At 38.7% G+C, this 18,151-nt stretch overlaps 1 protein-coding gene across 2 annotated transcripts in view; it reads left to right on the top strand.

The window, feature by feature from the left end:
* The window catches only part of LOC143745486 (uncharacterized), a 19,056-nt gene extending 1,111 nt beyond the window's left edge, over positions 1-17,945 (top strand). Inside the window, exons 2-7 of one of the 2 annotated variants that reach the window (XM_077237608.1) lie at positions 4,145-4,210; positions 9,774-9,853; positions 10,166-10,298; positions 10,916-11,200; positions 11,282-11,375; positions 12,389-17,945. In XM_077237608.1, coding sequence (XP_077093723.1) covers positions 4,145-4,210; positions 9,774-9,853; positions 10,166-10,298; positions 10,916-11,200; positions 11,282-11,375; positions 12,389-16,694 — 4,964 coding nt within the window. In that variant the 3' untranslated portion in view covers positions 16,695-17,945. The remainder of the gene's footprint in view (positions 1-4,144; positions 4,211-9,773; positions 9,854-10,165; positions 10,299-10,915; positions 11,201-11,281; positions 11,376-12,388) is intronic. The other variant, XM_077237609.1, reaches the window with a different exon arrangement.
* Positions 17,946-18,151: the final 206 nt, after the last annotated feature.

Here is an 18,151-nt window from a genome sequence, read left to right as displayed (position 1 = left end):
TGTTTCTGTATTTGGTTGTGGTTTGAGTATTTGCAGCACACGTTGTCAAACTGATGCAGATGTTTTTCTATTTGCATGTGTTTTCTTGCCACCATATAGTCTACAACTTAAAATACTCTGTCAGACAAGAGTAAGATATCTTTCAAAAGTGGTAAACATTACAATATATTTTTATTTGTGTACCTTAAAATAACAGCAAAAAAATCATACTTTTGCCAAATAAAGAAAACAATCAAAAATGTGCTTGCCGTCTCGGTGTCCATGAAAGCTAAATACCAAAAATGAACCAAAATCCAGCAGAAGTTACTTCACACAGATATGAAAAATATATCTTTAGAAACCTTGAAGTTTTTACTTTTAAGTCTCTTATGTTTTGCTTATTTGACGTTAAACGCTTTATATAAGTAACTTTGGAATTTAAATTGTAACACGTTTCAGATGATAAAAAACGAGACTTGAAGTCTGGAAATACGGTATAGCAAATTATTTTGCGGACCGGACCTTGCTTAGTGTTTTAAAATCTGTTCAGAGTTTAAAAGACGTGTAGCCTTTAGTTGGGATCTCATCCAATAGTGTCACTGCAGTCAAAACAGTAATATTGCTGAATTTTAGTCATAAACATTGACCCCCCCCCCAATACAGCATTAATTTTATTTGTGCAGGTCTTAAGGAAAGTTGTTAAAAGGCTTAAATTTAATTTAAAAAACCCTGCAGATGCCCTGTATTTGTATTTACAGTAGTACCGGTTTATACATCATCATAAACCACAAACTGACTGGCAGCTGCTACTGACAGGTCACGTGACCTCGTTGTGACAGGCAGGTTTACAGGAAGCGTCATGCAGTGTTGCGTTGTACGGGTTTCATTTCTCTTTATATTTGCCCAACTAATGCCAGCTGCTGGTGAAGCTGCGATGCCAAGGAAGCAGCAACACATCTTCCTTCCTCGTTTCGAATACCTGTACCCTCCGGAGGTCTTACGGTATATATATATATTATTACTGTAATATACTGCTTGTCTGAATTGAGTCTCGATGTATGTGGCCTCTGGAGGGTGCAGCCTTCCGAATGAGACGGCAAGATCATCGGAAAACAGGAAAAAATGCAGGGCTGGGACCTTTTTTCTTTTTTCATCCGTCGTTTATTGATTAGATGGAGATGTGGGCGTGGCACTCAAATATATGCGCGCTTGCAGGGATTAAGTGGGCCGCTTCATTGGAAAAGTCCTGCATACGTCACCAGAGAGAAGACTGTTCCTACAACTGGAAACAGCTCAAAATAACAAATAAAAGTACGCATGGAAGAATCATTCACAATAAGATCAATTAAATGCATTTAGAAAATAGATTTCATGCCAGCTACTAAACTCTCTTTGCGCTCATTTTTCCACTCACTCCAACCAGTTACATTTATGCGTCTCTGTTTATCTGTTCTCATTGATTTATTATGCTTTATCAACATTTTACGATGTTTGTGAATTTTGAAAGCCGTCATACTCCTTAAAGATTTTGCATTAAAGTCACCATGAAACCAAAATGGAATATTTTGTATTACATGTGTTTTATGCATTATCATTGTTTAATGGAGGTTTGTCTTGATTAAAGTGGGAGAGAACTGAGAAACTGGACTTGAACTAGGGCTGGGCGATATGGCCAAAAAATCATATCTCGGTATTTTTTGGTTAAATGGCGATATACGATATATATCTCGGTACTTTCTACGTTTTTCACTTTGGATAAAGAAAATCTGTATTTATTTAAAAAAAAATGTTATTTCACATCCTTGTCAATGATTTCCAAACAATGTTGATATTGAAGGATATGGAAACAAATATAGTGAATGTAATGTAGGCCATGCAATATATGATGTGCAAAAAGGTGGTTAAAATCACATTACATTCTAACATTCTAACATTACAATCTAAAACAAAAATAATGCTTTTGTTTTAAAAATGACTAAAGGCTAAACTAAAAATGAAAATAAAAACAAAAGCACAAACCAATTATATTAGCCTGCATTTGATTACCCCATTATAATGCTCACTTTCATAAAAATATACTTGTAGGTTTAAAATTCCACATATGGCACATTTATTGTCTCCAACAACAAATATTTTAGCAACATGTATATTTTAGTCAGAATTATTGCGCTATTGTGCTCGTCTGTTTGGCGCGCGTGCGGGCGGCGCTCGTTCACGGTAGATTGAATATTAACGGAGATTCACTTGCTGAAGCTCGTCCTCTCCTGACAGTGAAATGGACATATTTGTTTGAACATTTACAGATGGAGAATACACCTGTGAAATGTAAGTTAAGCACTGAGGAAAGCACCACGTCTCAATACGGCTGGGCGATATGGCCTAATAAAAAAATCCCAGATTTTTTTCACAAAAAATCCGATTTACGATTTAAATCGTTTTTTTTGTCTCTCCCTACTTAAAATCAATCTGCAGATGACAAAGAAATTGTTCAAAACAAGTTTTAACTTTATTTTGTTTTAATATTCCCTTCTGGGATTTGATCTGGATTTAATTACAATCAGAAACAACAAGCCGAAAAGACAAGAGGACAGGCCCTGTCTGTGAAAACAATGAAATGTAACATAAAATAAAATGGGTGGATTGGGATTGGGGATGTGTAAAAAAAAAAAAAACTTGCATCACAATAAGTGTATTGTGATTGTCAAATTATTTGGTAACTAAACAATTTTATTAAGTTAATTAACCATGTAAACAATGTTTACATGGCACAATGACTGGTATGCTAGTGTTTTTATTATTGCTTAACACAAATTTTTAATTTCAATTCAATTCTTGTGAATTGATTCTGATCTTGATTCAATATAAATTCGTTTGGATAAATATTAGGTATGGTAGATACGTTAATGTGTTGTTAATTGTTCTCAAAAAAAATTCACCTAATGCTGTAAACAGAGAGCCCTGTCAGCTGGTATTATTAAAGGTTAAAACTAACTCAAATTAAATATAATGCGTTTTTTATAATAACAACGTTATACTATTTTAATGATGTAGGTAAAAATATTATAAATGTGTAATATAGTTATCATATTTAGCAAAATACTCCTCTCTATAGCAATTATTTTAAGTCCACATGCGCGCTATGGGTCATTAAAAGCCATCCTGAGGTAAATGTAACGTTACGTGACATATGTTGTTCTCCAGCTGTTTTATGGACATCTTTCTGCGGTTGAAAAACAGTGATCGATCGATTTTATTACATCTCGGTAAGTTAGTAGTAAAGAGTAACAGATGATCGGTTCACGTGCCGCTTGAACAGATCTGCCAGCGTTCTTACACGTCACATTTACAAGCGCCAAAACGGTGTTTATTGTTTGAATTTTGTAATAAAACTGACAGAATCTGAGAGCTGAGAATCTGTTTCATATCGATAGTAACCTGCTCTGTCTTGTCTGTCGGTGTCAGTGTCGTCTTTGCTTCGCGATTTTTCTCTGCGTGCGAAAATGGATGTGTGGCGTGAGAGCGTGTAAAAAGTGACAGAATTGCGTCTCTCACAGTGAACTTGTGAGAGTTGGCGGCCCTGCAGATTCTGCTTGTAAATGTTTACGGCGGATGTGCTTCTGCTGCCGCTGTCTTGCTCATTTGCCATGTTGTTTGTGTATCTCTATCATGGCAAGCGCTGAGCCCGGTCGGAACTACGGGAGCCCAGATGGGAGCGTCGGCGGTTGTTAAAGAGAAAACCGATTTTCATTCAAAAAAATCGGCGTAAACTACACATTCGAGTTAATCGATAAAATCGATTTATCGCGCAGCCCTACGTCTCAAACGCATTAAACAGCGGCAGTATTTATCTGTCAGTCACTAACAGTAGGCTATCTGTCCGAGCATCTGACAGGGCAAGCTGCTTTAAACTTGTTAACTATCTTACCAGTTATTTTGAAGCGCTTAATAAGCTTGTGTCATGTTTAGGACAATTGTACTGTTCTTTCACTGCAGGAGCTCACACTGCGTACTCCGCTATTTTTCAGATGTGCTCGTATCAAACTACTGTATCGATATAAACGGTATTGCCTCATTCCATATCGAGGGGGAAAAAACATCTCGATATATTGTACAAACTCGATATACCGCCCAGCCCTAACTTGAACACATCTCTTTTCTTCTATAGGTCTTGACAATATCTTGGAAGTGTTGTGGAGGACCTCCGTCGTGGAGGACCTCGGGCTTCTGACAGGTATGTTTCTCAGAGGTAACCGTACAGTTGTCGAATATAAAAAGTCACTGCATAGTCTTTAGTGTATTTATTATAAATAAATCAATTATTAAAGCTACTGAAGTTATTCAGTCCCTCTTTTGTTGTTTGATTAACATTTAATGACAGTCAGCAGCAGGTTTATTATATTAAGACATAATGCACAGATCTAATATAATGTCACACATCAGACCCCCCCCCCCCCCCAACTGTTTACGTTCATTTATGACATAATCAACTATGTTTACATGAATGTTTGTCAAGACAGATTAAGTTAATATGCTTTTAAAGAGACCTGAATTCCGGATCGTGTGTGTGTGTGTGTGTGTGTGTGTGTGTGTGTGTGTGTGTGTGTGTGTGTGTGTGTGTGTGTGTGTGTGTGTGTGTGTGTGTGTGTGTGTGTGTGTGTGTGTGTGTGTGTGTGTGAGTAATGCATTGAGATCTTTTTCAGGCTTTCTGCACTTAACATCAAGCACGTCCCGCACTTTATTTTCCCATTCATGCATGTTCTTTTTGCTTTGCTTACAAAGGACATGTGTAACTTTATTTATTTTTATTAATATAGCCACAATAAAGAGCACTTTATTTACAATAAAAGTTTACACCAATGAATCGACGGTGTATCATTTCTATAGCAACTAATCTGTAGCAATTATTTACTTCAGTGTTTGTCAGTTTCCTGTAGCGCAGCTTTTGCACTTCCAGTGAAACAACTTGGAGCGTCTAGCATTCGGACACAGTATCACATGTGCTGTTTTCTTGTTTTCCATTGTAAACGTTCATATGAATTATTCTTGTTTGCTGATTGGCTGCCATTTGTGATAATATACGTACTTAAAGATCCAATGCCGTTTATTTAACACTCATACATTTTTTTTTTGCTCCTTAGGAAATTAATTAAAATATTATCTGTTCAGTCAAATCAAATATGTTATGTTGCATTCGATGACATGCTTTTTATATGATATAAAGGTGAATAGTAGTAATAATATATGACAGAATTAGGTGTGCAATGATACATCGTTATATCGCGATATAAAAATGCGCCGTTATGTATCGTTGATGTAAACGCTATGATTCGCGATACAGACTTAGTTTTATCCAAGACTCCCCACACTGTATTTATAAAGTATAATTCACCCAAAACTGTAATTTCTGTCATGTTAATTCTGTTGTTTCAAACCTACGAGGTTTTCATTAATCTTCCAAACAATAATGAAGATATTATGAAACCTGAGAGATTTTTAACCCTCCGTTTAAAATCAATTAAAACTTAAAAGATCTAAAAAAAAAATGTCATAAAGGAATCGTGAAAATAATCAATCCAGCAGTCTAATCTAAATCCAAGTCTTTTGAAGAGGCAACGATGGCTTTATAGGAAAGAGTTTCAGTTACAGTACAGACTCTAAACTGAAATGATTGACAACTTCAGTTATAAAACTTTGTTTGTACTTCCTCTTTGCACCACGCCACAACCGTCCGCTGATGCGTGCACACATCATTTGGTTAACAGGCTTTATATTGTACTATTTTCAGAAATGATAAGGGCGGATTGAAAAAAAATCCCCTAAACCAACAGAAAGTAGCAGTGAGAAAAAGTTTGACACAACAAAGTTATATCATATCAAGCTTTAGTCTAGTTTCTGTTTTGATGTCTTGGAAAGAAGGAGTTTTGGAAGGTTGTGGATGTGCAAAAAATGTGATGCACACTGCCTTGCGAAGTCTTTCACAAATGTGTTCAAGAGAACAAAATCACCACTTCCAGGGAAGTTGGCGCACAATATCAGTAATAAAACTAAGTTACTGCAATCATAAACGAGTGTGTCTCAGAGCGTAAGACGAAACGCATTAAACACTGTCATGTTGTCAGGCGTTCGGATGCTGGCGTACGGGAACACACTCGTGTGAGACGTTCTGAGATGCTGCGATGCCATTGGTCCACTGGTTACTCCAGTTATCCAATCACAGCTCACGCTGAGGCAAAGTCACATGAGTTTGTTGCGCATCGAGGGATTTATTGAATAAATCCCTCTCGATCATAGCTTTTGCACTTATTGTCTTATTGGATAAACAACTGATCGGCCTCAATTTAGTGTTGAGTATTTAATGCACGTTTTTAGAATTTATGCGCATTTTGGCATTTCCATCCATTTTTTTAAAATGCAATATCCCAAAATGCACATTAAAAAATAGGTGGATGGAAACACAGCTAGAGTGATGCAGCAGATGGGCAAAACAAACCTGATTTGTCTGAATATTTGGCAAAAACCAACAACACCTCAGTTTGTGCGTAGGCCTAGTGTTTTTTTTGTTTGTTTTTTTGACAGCACCATTTGTAGGATAGGAAGAGGGGTTCCCAACGTCACCTGTTTCTGTGTGAGAGATGGTAGATTGCTGATCCTGTGGTGCTGGATCTCCAGAGCGACACAAGAAACCAGATTTACCCAAGTTGTGAACGTGAACCGTCTGAAATGAATGTGAATGAATTGCCTCAGGAATTCAGTAATAAAAGGATCCTCTCGTTCACTGATCCGCTCACACGCTCTGATGATAGTAGCTTTGTAGGAATTGGTAAAAAATAAATTTGATTCTTTTGCATAGAACTGAATAAAGAATAATAGGCTGCTCTTTAACAGCTAGTGAGGCTGGGGAAATTCACGTCTAACACCGGCACCATCAGAACTGGCGCCCCCCCCAAGCGATGTGTGCTCTCCACACTGCTTTTCTCATTGCATCGGATTGCAATTGCGGTCGTTGCGCTACTATTGATTCCCATGGTTTTGTGAACCTACATCGGCATTCAAACATGGCGAATCTAACTTGTAGGTGCATCTCTCCGTAATTTGTGTTTTGGCTTAATTGCGTTCATTGTTTTTAGCTGCTATGTAAAAAATGGCTGTCACAAGTTTCTGTTCATCTTCTTGGTCACTGTAACCCCAGCCACTGACGCAAGCAGTTCTTACTTCTAGACAAGCAATGTTTTGGTGCTACTTACTAGGGCTTTGACTCCGAACTTCGTTATTCGAATAGAATTCGAATATTTAAAAAAATAATGATATTTGAACGAGTATTAGGCAGCCTTTAATATTCGAACCTGTTTTGGGCATTATATTTTTGTAAATGTGTTTGCTTGTAAACGTTGCTTTCAATTCAGATATCGAGGCTTTTTCACGCCTGGTGAAGTTGTGGAGCTCATTAGCAAGGCAATTATTGGTCATCTGGGCTCCTGTAGATGACGTTAGTGTCCTGGTTAGCGCAGCGCATATTTTGTATATCAGAACAATGGCCGCGCCAACTCCTACAACAACAACTCCTGACGAGGAGCTCGAAATCTACACTCCGGACAATTTGAAAAGCAACGTGTGGCGCTACTTACATTTTACCAGGTATTCGTTCACTGTTAAGATGCTTCTGTGAACGGTAAGCCCCGGCTTCTTTAACCATTTTGACATCGATGAGCTAACGTACCGCTGAACTTTTAGTCATCATGAAAACAAACAGAGCGGTGCGTAATGGAGTGCATCAGAGCAGCATCAAGAATATCAAATACATTGCCGAGAATCTCTTATTTGCATCTTAAGTTTATTGCCAATAATAATGAGAGGTTTGCGAAAAGTGTAGAACTCGGTGACGGTGAGCTCGTGCAAAACACATCTTCAGCACAGGAACTCATCTGATTGGCCGATGCGTTCAACAGACATGTCTGTGATTGGCTACAATGCTCAACGCTGCAAAAGCACGTTGCAAGTACCTTTAATGCAGAGGTAAAAATATAAATAAAACTGTAATCGCCTATGCACTTTTCATGATTGGGTAAGTTAATCGCGGCAGCTGTAATCTTATTCACATTTGTTTTTCTGATTAATTGTTTTCTCTATGAGAAAGACTAGGCAACATAATATTTGGGGCTTTACTTAAAACATTCTGGGCTTAAGCCCCCTTAGCCCAGCCCTAGCGCCGTGGCATTTAATGGTCAAAATATTAATAATTAATATTCGAATATTAATAAACCAACGAACTTCGAATATGATTTTTGGGCAAAAGTCAAAGCCCTACTACTTACAAACAACAAATTCCTATTTCAGAGCTGGTGCTTTGAGTGTCGAAAGACAAAGAACTGATTTGAAACTATGCTCTGGCTCTGAATAGGCACTCAAACTGCCTTGGTGTAAAAAGGGGTATTACATAGGCTTTATTTGTGAAAAAAGGCCCAGCAGAAGTTGTAGCTCCTTCACCAGCTGAGGAAGTTGAACCTGCTACAGGAGCCGCTGATGTAGTTCTACTCCACCATCATTGAGTCTGTCCTCTGCACGTCTATTACTGTCTGGTTTGACATCAGAAGACTAGAGAGGACTCTTCGAACTGCTGAGAGGATTATTGGTGCTCCCCTGCCCATCCTCCAAAAACTGTATACATTCAGAGTGAGAAAAAGGGCTCGGAAAATCACTTTGGTCCCCTCACATTCAAGCAATAAATCTCTGTCTGATTCAAATATTTAAGTTACCGGAATAAATCCAAATCCCCAATCCTCTCTGCTGGGCGTTATAATGGTTTCAGTTCTCAAAGAACATGCATACTGATAAACCGATACCATGAATGCACTTTTTGTTGCCATGCACATTTATGGCAGATGCTTTTATCCAATATAAAATGTACGTTTGTAAGAGAAATCCAAGCGTTGTGGGTTTTTTCGGTTCGCGTACCTACCCGAAGTGATAAGATAAAATAAAATTCTGCATCAATTTATAGACAAGACAAGTAGTTTGTTTAGGCATGGTTTGTAAGGAATTACAAACCTGCGCACATATATTCAAACGCACATAACTATAGAATCAATTCTTAATGCGCATGTGAACGCCATCAGCGTCTATCACAGGTTCACGTTTAAAGTCTGTTTAGAGAGAACGGTGTCGTCTTAGCGGCCCCTAATTTAATAACAAATGATCATTTAGACGGAAGTGAATCAATCAAAACTAACTTTAGCAGGAAAAAACATTTATCAAGAACCACTATAAAACCGAACCAATCTCTGTTACCTTAAATTATATGTTTATCTCTGTAAAGCTGCTTTGAAACAATCTACATTGTTAAAAGCGCTATATAAATGAGGATGACTTGACTTGAGAAATGGAAACTCAAATCCTGAAAAAGTTGTCTTTTTGCTGCTTTTTCCCCCTTGCCAGTGAGTGGCACTGTCACCAAACTTAGCAGGTATGGTCAGATCATGTGGTATTGATTGATAATGTGAACAAAATTTGGTGAAGACTCGACAAAACTTGAGAATTTTCAACCCAAAACAATAGTCAGACTTTGAGCTGGTGCTGGCACTTGAGGATTTTAACAATTTAATTACACTGGTATAAGTAGGCTTTTGATTTACTGTTTCAGTTTTAAATTGACAAAGTCATGCTAACTAAAATAGACTGCTAGTTAGTCTGTAAACCTGCTAGTAGTTTCTTAGCAGTAGCATCATTCTGTGTTCGGTACAGGTCTTTCCCTTTCCTGCACACACGGTTGAATTTTGCCTCTTCTTTTGGATCCACAGATTGTAAGCCTGCAAGTGTGTCAGATTGGTCATTTGATGAAAGTTGTCTTTACTGCTGCTTAAGACGAGAAAAAGTGAAGGTAGTTTTTTTTTCATTTATACCCCCCTCCCCCCTTCCTGATTTGTCAAGACACCTTGGAAGAACCGTTTTGATTTTTTTACCTATCGGTCTCTCTTGCACTAGCTATATAATGGACTCTACAGTTATTTCAAGTAATGTGTTCAAAGGATACAGTGGTTTCAATTATAGCTTTTTACATGTTAATTTCATTTTCCATTTCCATGGTTTTTAATACATTTTAAGTACATTTTGCATGCGTCTCCTAGAAGTATGTAAAATAACACCTTGTGCACACCTCCATTCTTATTCCACCCCTTTTTTTTTACCACAGGAACATGTAGTTGCACTCAACAAACAAATTGTGGAAAGTGGAGGAAAACCTTTACTCGGTAAAGATCCTTCCAATATCAACAGACTCGAGTGGCAATCAGAGGAATTCCTGAATGCAGTGCTACAGAGGAAAAGTGAGTATACCTCATATGGTCTGTCATTTGTGTAATGATGCATGATCAGTGATGGTTCATTATAGTAATGGGAATGACTGCAACTTTTTCTCTAGTATAAGCAGTTACTGCCCGCTTTAAAGGGGTCCTATTATGCTTTTTCACTTTTTTAACATTAGTTAGTGTGTAATTTTGCTGTTTGAGCATAAACATATCTGCAAAGTTACAAAGCTCAAAGTCCACTCAAAAGGGAGATATTTTATTTAATAGAATTTACTTTCCAAGAACTTCAACAAACGACTCGTTAGGACTACAGCTTGATTTTCCCGGATCTTATGAAGTCATAATGTTACTCATTTAAATAATCCCCGCCCACAGAATATGCAAAAAAGGAACGAGGCCTGGTTAAGGTGCATTAGAGAAGACAGTGTTGTCGCTATATCAAAGAGACGTTTTTTTCCACCCCGTTTCCAAAACTCACGTTTGACCTTCCTAAGACTGACGAACTCAGTGGTTAATTTATTTTAAACACTGTTCCTGAACATTATAACACTAACGTTTATCAGTGTGCTGCACATTTTTTCTCATGTTGCCAAATAATTTGCGTTCATTTTAACACTTAATTGAATTATCAACAGAATACACACCAAGAATTCCGGATCCGCACATCCCTGTGGTGGCCTGTGGTATCGTTCAGCAGATGATTAATGAGTTGGCTACGTATTATACCTCAAGAAAAAAGTGCTCTCAGGACTCGCTTCAAAACAATGGAAAAAAGGACCAAAGCCTTCTGAAAACTAGCTGTGTCACTTCACCCACTGCTGTCGATACAACTTCTGCTCAGAACAAGTTCATCATGGTGGACCAAGATGCCCCGCTGGACCTCTCTGTGAAAAAGGTCAAAGTAGAGGACATCGAGCAAGGTACAGTATAGAATTATGAATATATAAAGAGCTAGTTTAAAAGAATTGTTCAATTTAGCTTTGAATTATTTGTCTCTTTAGATGGAGTTCTTGACCTCTCGACTAGGAAGAATTCCAACAAAAGTCATACGCCTTTAAGGAATTCTAATAGCCCGGCTACACATTTGGTCAAAAGGTAAAGGAAATCAGGACTCTATTGACCAGTTTTAAATGTATTATTTGTAGGGCTGTCGTGGTGAAGGAATTTCCCTTGCGGTAATTTTGAGTTGCTCAAAAGCGCGATATGCGGTTTTACCGCCATTTATTTATTTATATTTATTTGTTGCTATATAAATACGTGTTATGATGTGGTCAGCATACACAAAAACAATGTTACCATTGTAACCGAAACTAAACAGCGTCTCTGTGCATTGAAAGACTGTCACTCAGCGCGCAGTTGTTACGCCAACGGACTGTCTTTGAGTGAGTCATTAAACCGTTCATTCAACGAAAAAACGTTCAAAAAAGCTGATTCCTTAAATGATGTTTGTTTAACTTTGAGCTCCACTTTTCAAGGCTCAGCTGGCCAGCAATGCTTCACTTTTGGGCAAAGCTGAGCAATGCTTCACTTAATAGAGACCAATGGCATTGATTCAATGCGTGACTCGCTGCTTTCCCCCCACGGCTTCCTCGCGCTGTGTAATGCTGACCAGCGCTGACGCCATTCATGGTAAATAGGCTACCCTTAAACGTTAAAAGGATAATAGCCTACGACAAATATTTCGCGTTCCTTGGAAACGGCAACCTTTTCACGAATATACATGACTTGACTTCAAAGACAGACGCAGGTAATCGCACGCGCTCAGTCGATCACATTCACTGTCTGTTTAGGCTTAAGTCCAAATCCACGAATCCTCTGTACAAATCACCATGATTAACAGTCTTGTTATCATTATTAACTTATTTAACATTCAATACACATGGTACGTACCACGAAGGGTGGCCTTATGAAAAAAGAAAACGCGGTTCGCGCTTGCTGCGATTACTTGCATTCCTCTGCGGTTGGCCTGTCAGTAGCGCGGTACTGCAATATTGCGGTTATCGCGACAGCCCTAATTATTTGCTCATCACATAAATATATGTTTTTTAGTATTATCCAGTTGAGACGGTGTCTAATATACTTCTAATTATTTTTGCATGGTCTTTCAGGGACTCTGTTGACCTGGGTCTCGCCCGAGAAGGAGATCTACAGTCTGTGTCCACTTTGGAACAGTTCATGTCTAAGCTGTGTTTGCATCACCAGAGCCAGATAGTTGATGCATTAGGCTTCTTACAAAGTGAAGTCAAGACTGTGGCTTCTTCCAACCCTTTCCAAGCACCTACTCCAAATTTGACTGAGAAGCAAGCGAAAACAAGCTGCAGTCATGCTTCGTTTGAAACCAGGTCTGAAAGAACATGCTCTGTGGATGCTGCTGTGAGCATTACAAACTCTCAAGAGGCATCTGTTGTCAGGACAAGTCAAAAGCCTACTGGAGAGGTTTTAAATGCAGATGTTTCCAGTGTTGCACGTGTAATGACTGAAAAACCAGTAGACCTTTGTAAGATAGAAGTTTTGTCGTCTTCATCTTGTGGAACAGAAGTTGAGTGTGGAAAAGAAAGTTCTCCAAACAAATTTTTCGTCCTGACAAAGACAACTACTGATCATCAGGAAGCAAAACAATTATTAGGATCAAGCATTCAGCAAATTCAACATAGCGATTCTGTATGCAGTGCTGAGCGATGCTTGCCGACATGTACTGCAGAGTCTGATCATCTGTTATCACAATGCACACAGAAAAGCTCATTTGCACAAAGCGAAGATGCTGTTGTAAAGCCCTCCACAATTCACAAGACATCAAATGTAGTTTTACCAATATCTCCAAGAACAGCAAGGAAAAGCAGAAAAGGTTCTTGCCTTAGGCAAAGTAATGGCTCTTTAAGTTGTATCATAAATGATACCGATAGCCATTGTGATCTAGTGTATATTAGAAAATCAATAACAGAATGTCAGCTTCAATCTCGTAACCGACTGCATCCACGACAAAATGCTCGGAAGAGCACAAGAGGGCACAAGTACGTTGAGGAGTACTTGGAACTAAAAACTGTCCGTACGCTAGCTCGTAAATCTATAGGTAATTCCAATGGGAATTGTCCAGCTCATATGCCAGACATGCACACCTCTGTTGCTCCAAAGCAGGCCCTTTCTATTTCTGGCAGTGTTCCTCTCATAAATGCACCTTTTGCAGGGGACTGCATGGAAAATGTTATTCAGAAATTCGCATCGGAGCAGATCGCGGAGAATGAAATGCCAGGAGATGTTGTAAAAGTAACTGGTCTTGGTCTGGTGGTTGAAACCAGTCAGACAGGTAAAGTTGAAAGTAATGGGCAAATTTCCCATGAACCATCTTGTAAACTGAGTGAATTAACAATGCAACCAGATTTGATCACAGAAGCTATCATTAATCCTAATTCAGAAGTGCAAGGAGACATGTGCATGGTAGAAACCACTGAAACAACAGAACTCACTGTACAGAAAGAAGGATCTGAGTCCCAAATTGGACCCATGCTGGAAGAGGTGGTATGTGGTACAGAAAGTAAGGCTGAATGTGAGGATAAATCTTTGGAGCCATCACTGATCCCTGTATCCTCTAACATGGCCAAAGAGTTATCTGATGGAGTGGACGTGGAACCGAGAAGTGAGAGAGAGATGACAAATCCCACAGAAGTTGAGACTGCAGCAGATGTCCACAAACAATCTGAGACATCAGAAATAAAGGCAAACACTGAGGAGGATAAAAGTTCTCAAGAGCAAGTTTCGCATGACACTGAAAGTAATATCCAAACGACGAACTCTTCCGAACTACCAGCGAAGAATCAAGGGGATTCAACAGTGTCCAGCCTAACAAAAGTCTCTATTGTACAACCACTTTTAAAAGGCAAGGAGAAGGATACGGATCCACATAGTCCAAAAGTTGTGAATGCAAAAAGTACAGTGTCCTCAGACAGATGCTTGCGTAGTAGAGTTTCAAAAGGCAGCTTTGACATAATGAAAGACTCTGGGAAGTGTGGTCCTTCTGAACTTGAGCGTGCAAATGATAAGAGCCCAAAGACTCAATCTACTGAAACAAATTTGCATCTTGAAGAACGTGATTTGAAAGCTCTAGACATTCTTGAAACTGCACAGGAGCTCCCATCCTCCAAACCCTGTAACAGTCTGGTTGTGGATCATGCAGTCAAAACAAGTCCAAAATTAAGAAATGCAAAAGAAAGAGATGAATATCCGGGTCCAAGCGTCAAAATGAATGAGGAGTTGCCAAGTGTTTTGTCACCTGAGGTTCTTCCAGAAACTGTTAGCACCCCCTCCACCTCCACAGAGAGTGGGAAACACCACAAACTGAATAATCAAGCGTCTGAAAGCAATGAAAATATGCCAATTAAAACTGAAAGTAGTCCTATTAAACTTTCAGATAGTGTAGATTGTTCACCCATCAAAAAGTCCCCACCAAGCTCTGAAAATATGCTTTTGAGAAGCAGAAGTAACACTGAACGGACTTTTGGTAGCAAATCGAGTAATCCAACAGAAGGCCTTTCAGAAAAGCAAGGGCAGATGCCTGTAAGAAAGAACAGCGCTGCTAGTGAGCAGGCCACGAATAAAGATTTGTGTACATCTTCCGAGGGGGTAACGCGCATGCCCCTACGAAGCAGGACTATTAGCACAACTAAACAGACTGTTACTAAAGATTCTCCTGTTAAGGGTTCCATCAAAAGTTGCGTCAGTGAACAACCTATCAGTTCACAATCCAGTACTACCTGTAGAAAAACCGAGGCCACTGCTCACATGCCCTTAAGAAGTAGTGCCAGTTTAATTGCAGAACCTCTCCATAATAAATCCACTATTGTAGATGCATTAGAGAGCCCTGGGCGCATGTCGTTGAGAAGAGGGAATGCGTCTAATACTGAAAAGTCAGTTGGCTCAACAACACCCCCTAGTAAAAATAAGCGTCCATTGAGACAACAACGGGTTTCAGCATCCTCAAGTGGGGAAGCTGAAGAGAGCCCATTGAGTTCAAAACCTAAAATCCAAAACCAGAAGCATATGGAGCCCCAAATAATAGGCCCTTTGAATCTCCCAGATAAGTCCTTATGCATAACTGGCTTTCAGAGAACTGAACCAGTTGTTTGTAGTCCCTCCAAATTTTTTGAGGTGCTAAGGGGAGAAGAACACCAGCAGTTAATTTCAAATCTAAATACAACGTTTGATAAAATGCACAAAGGTTGGGTACAAATGGACAAGGAGGGTCAGCCTGCACCCAAACCCAAAAACAAGGCAGATCGACTCAAAGAAATCTGGAAAAGCAAACGCAGGGCACGAAAGTCAAGACCATTGGAAACACAGAAGTTTTCCCCTGTGCAAATGCTTTTCATGAAGCCCTTTGACTTGCCCAGTATCTGCAGGTGGTTCCTGCAATCAACCGAAACAAAATCCCTTGTAATTGTTAAGAAGGTGAACACCAGACTTCCTTCAGAAACACAATTGTGCTTTCACACTTCATCAGCGGGAGCTGGGTCGTCTCAAGGCATATTTCCGAGCCTCCAGGCAGAACGGTTAAAGAAGCATCTGAAAAAGTTTGCTATGGCCTCACCAGTGAAGAATAACCCCAAGAATCAAAGGCTAATCTCAAAAGCGTTAGGTCAGGGTATCTCCGTTATGAAGAGTAAAGAGAAGCACGAACCGACAACTGCCACGCGGATCTCTACAAAGGCACAGAGTCTTAATGGAGTGGCACCGGCACAGACTCCAGAGAGCCTCGGTGCGATCGCAGGCGTTGCGAAAAACCCAGCAAGTGCTCGAATCCTTAGGAAATATTCTAACATGCGTGAAAAACTTCAGGTTCAGCAAAATAAGAAATGCAAAGAGAAAACCTTCAAAGGGGCTCGTTTGAAGGCGGCATTAATTCCAAAGGAAGTCGACAAACAGAAATTACAGTCACGTAAAGGACAGAAGTCTGTGGTTGTCCAAAGGATCAAATCACTCAACAAGAAGGCGAAAGCAAACTCTGCCCTCAAAGAACAGGCTTTGAAAAAGAACCAATGTCACAAAGAAGGTGCCTCTCCAAAGAGGTTGCAGGCACTCAAAAAAGTGACAAAAGCCATTGGTGAGCATGTCTCAACTAACGCCTTGAGTAAAAAACAGATACTGCTCAAATCCAGGACTAATAAGGCACAGAAAATGAAAACAAGTGGGACTAAAGTTGACATAAAGAAATCGGTGCTCCAAAAAGGCCCTAATAGTTCTGAACCACAATCTGTAGATGTGGACATTAAGCCTCTGGCATTGGAAGACCAAGTGTTAACTAGGTCTCAAAGAAAGATGGAGGTCACCTCTTCAGAGACTGGCTCTCCTAAATCCTCCACGAAGCGAGGCTTGGAACCACTGGTCACTCCAACTAAACGTACACGGACCTCAAAACCCTGAGAAATGTGTACAGGTACTAGAGCTCATGTAGAAATGTTTCACAACAAAAGGGGTGCTGATGCTTTCAAAATGTTCCTTTTCTGGAAGGACATTTATTTTTGAAGCTTTTTTTGAAGCTTGGCAGTGCATTTTCAAAGTTTTGAATATATTGAGAGAGATTTGTCTTTGAAAAGAAGGAACTTTGACCGCTCTACCTAACAGTGTCAAACTTTTCCAAATATGCTTTAAGAAATCTATTTGTTTTAGAAAACTGATATTTTTTCCCCTTGATGGAGCCATTAATGTAAAAACAAGTCAATAAAAAAAGGTTCCGATTCCCTTTATGGGTCATTTTAAATATGGGTTATGAATAACTCAACTCTTTGACCGTTTGTTTGTTTGACCGTTACATTTGTCCGTTACATTTGTATAGCTTATTACAAACAGCTTGTAATATTGAACCAGATATTATTTAAGGAGTGATCCGCAATTCTAAAACGATTAATAATTGTAGTTAAAGTGGGTTTGTAACCTGAATAATGTGCCTTTTTTCTTATCTGTATTTATAAATAATTGAGTTTGCCTCATGAAATAAAGCCTCATTGCACATAGATAAGAGTAATTTGTCCAAAAATTCTGGTGATCATGATTTTTTTATTTGTCATAATTACTCATTTCTCTTTTAGAACACTGAAGTTTAAATATGTTGTATTTTTATACAGTCCAGCAGTGTTGTACCTCCTCTTTTTGTCCCTTCTAGTGAGATGATGATGATGATTTATGCATAGAAACTTGTGCGTATCACTGTTGTTTCTCAAGTAGATTTTCTATAGATGAGTAATTTATGCATTATGGTCTCAAACGTTCTAAAACAGCTGTATTTATGATGCTAAAAAGGAAACTATGCAAGATTACAGGTTTTCTAAAATATCTTTCTGCTTTAATCTAGTTTAATTTAGGCATTTAGTTAGGTGAAGAATTATGAGATTTTTATCTCAGCTTACTCTGTTTTGTAATTGCATTGTTTTATTTTATTTTTTGACATTGCTTTAAAGTCAAAAAAGTAAATGTAAAATGTAGTTTACATATACCAGGCTTGAAGACCCCGTTTATGTGTTTTGGTGTGTGTCATGAGGAAAAAATGTAAATGAACTTGTTTTTGAGATGTATGCATTTTGTCTTTTGTCAATTTATCATGCATTTTGTTGGGATTGGTTTTATTGTCCCCCAAAGTAAATAAGTGATGAGTAAAGTAAAGAATGTGCAGTGAAAGTTGGGTCTCAACCGTGTAATTTCATCCAGAAAAAGCAATTTGCTAAATACATGAGTTACATTGATGTATAGTGAATCATTAATAATTCAGTTTTGCTCCTAAAGTTTTTTTTTCCCTTTCCCAAATACGAATGACAAGCAGATCCTCATGTTTGCTTTGATTTAAACGTGCCAGGAACCAAATCTTTTGCTGCTTGACACTTTTG

Source organism: Siphateles boraxobius, unplaced genomic scaffold (genome assembly GCF_051911475.1).
Source record: "Siphateles boraxobius isolate OS27281-9 unplaced genomic scaffold, OSU_SipBor_1 204, whole genome shotgun sequence".
Taxonomy (NCBI): domain Eukaryota; kingdom Metazoa; phylum Chordata; class Actinopteri; order Cypriniformes; family Leuciscidae; genus Siphateles; species Siphateles boraxobius.
This window is presented reverse-complemented; position numbering and strand designations above follow the sequence as displayed.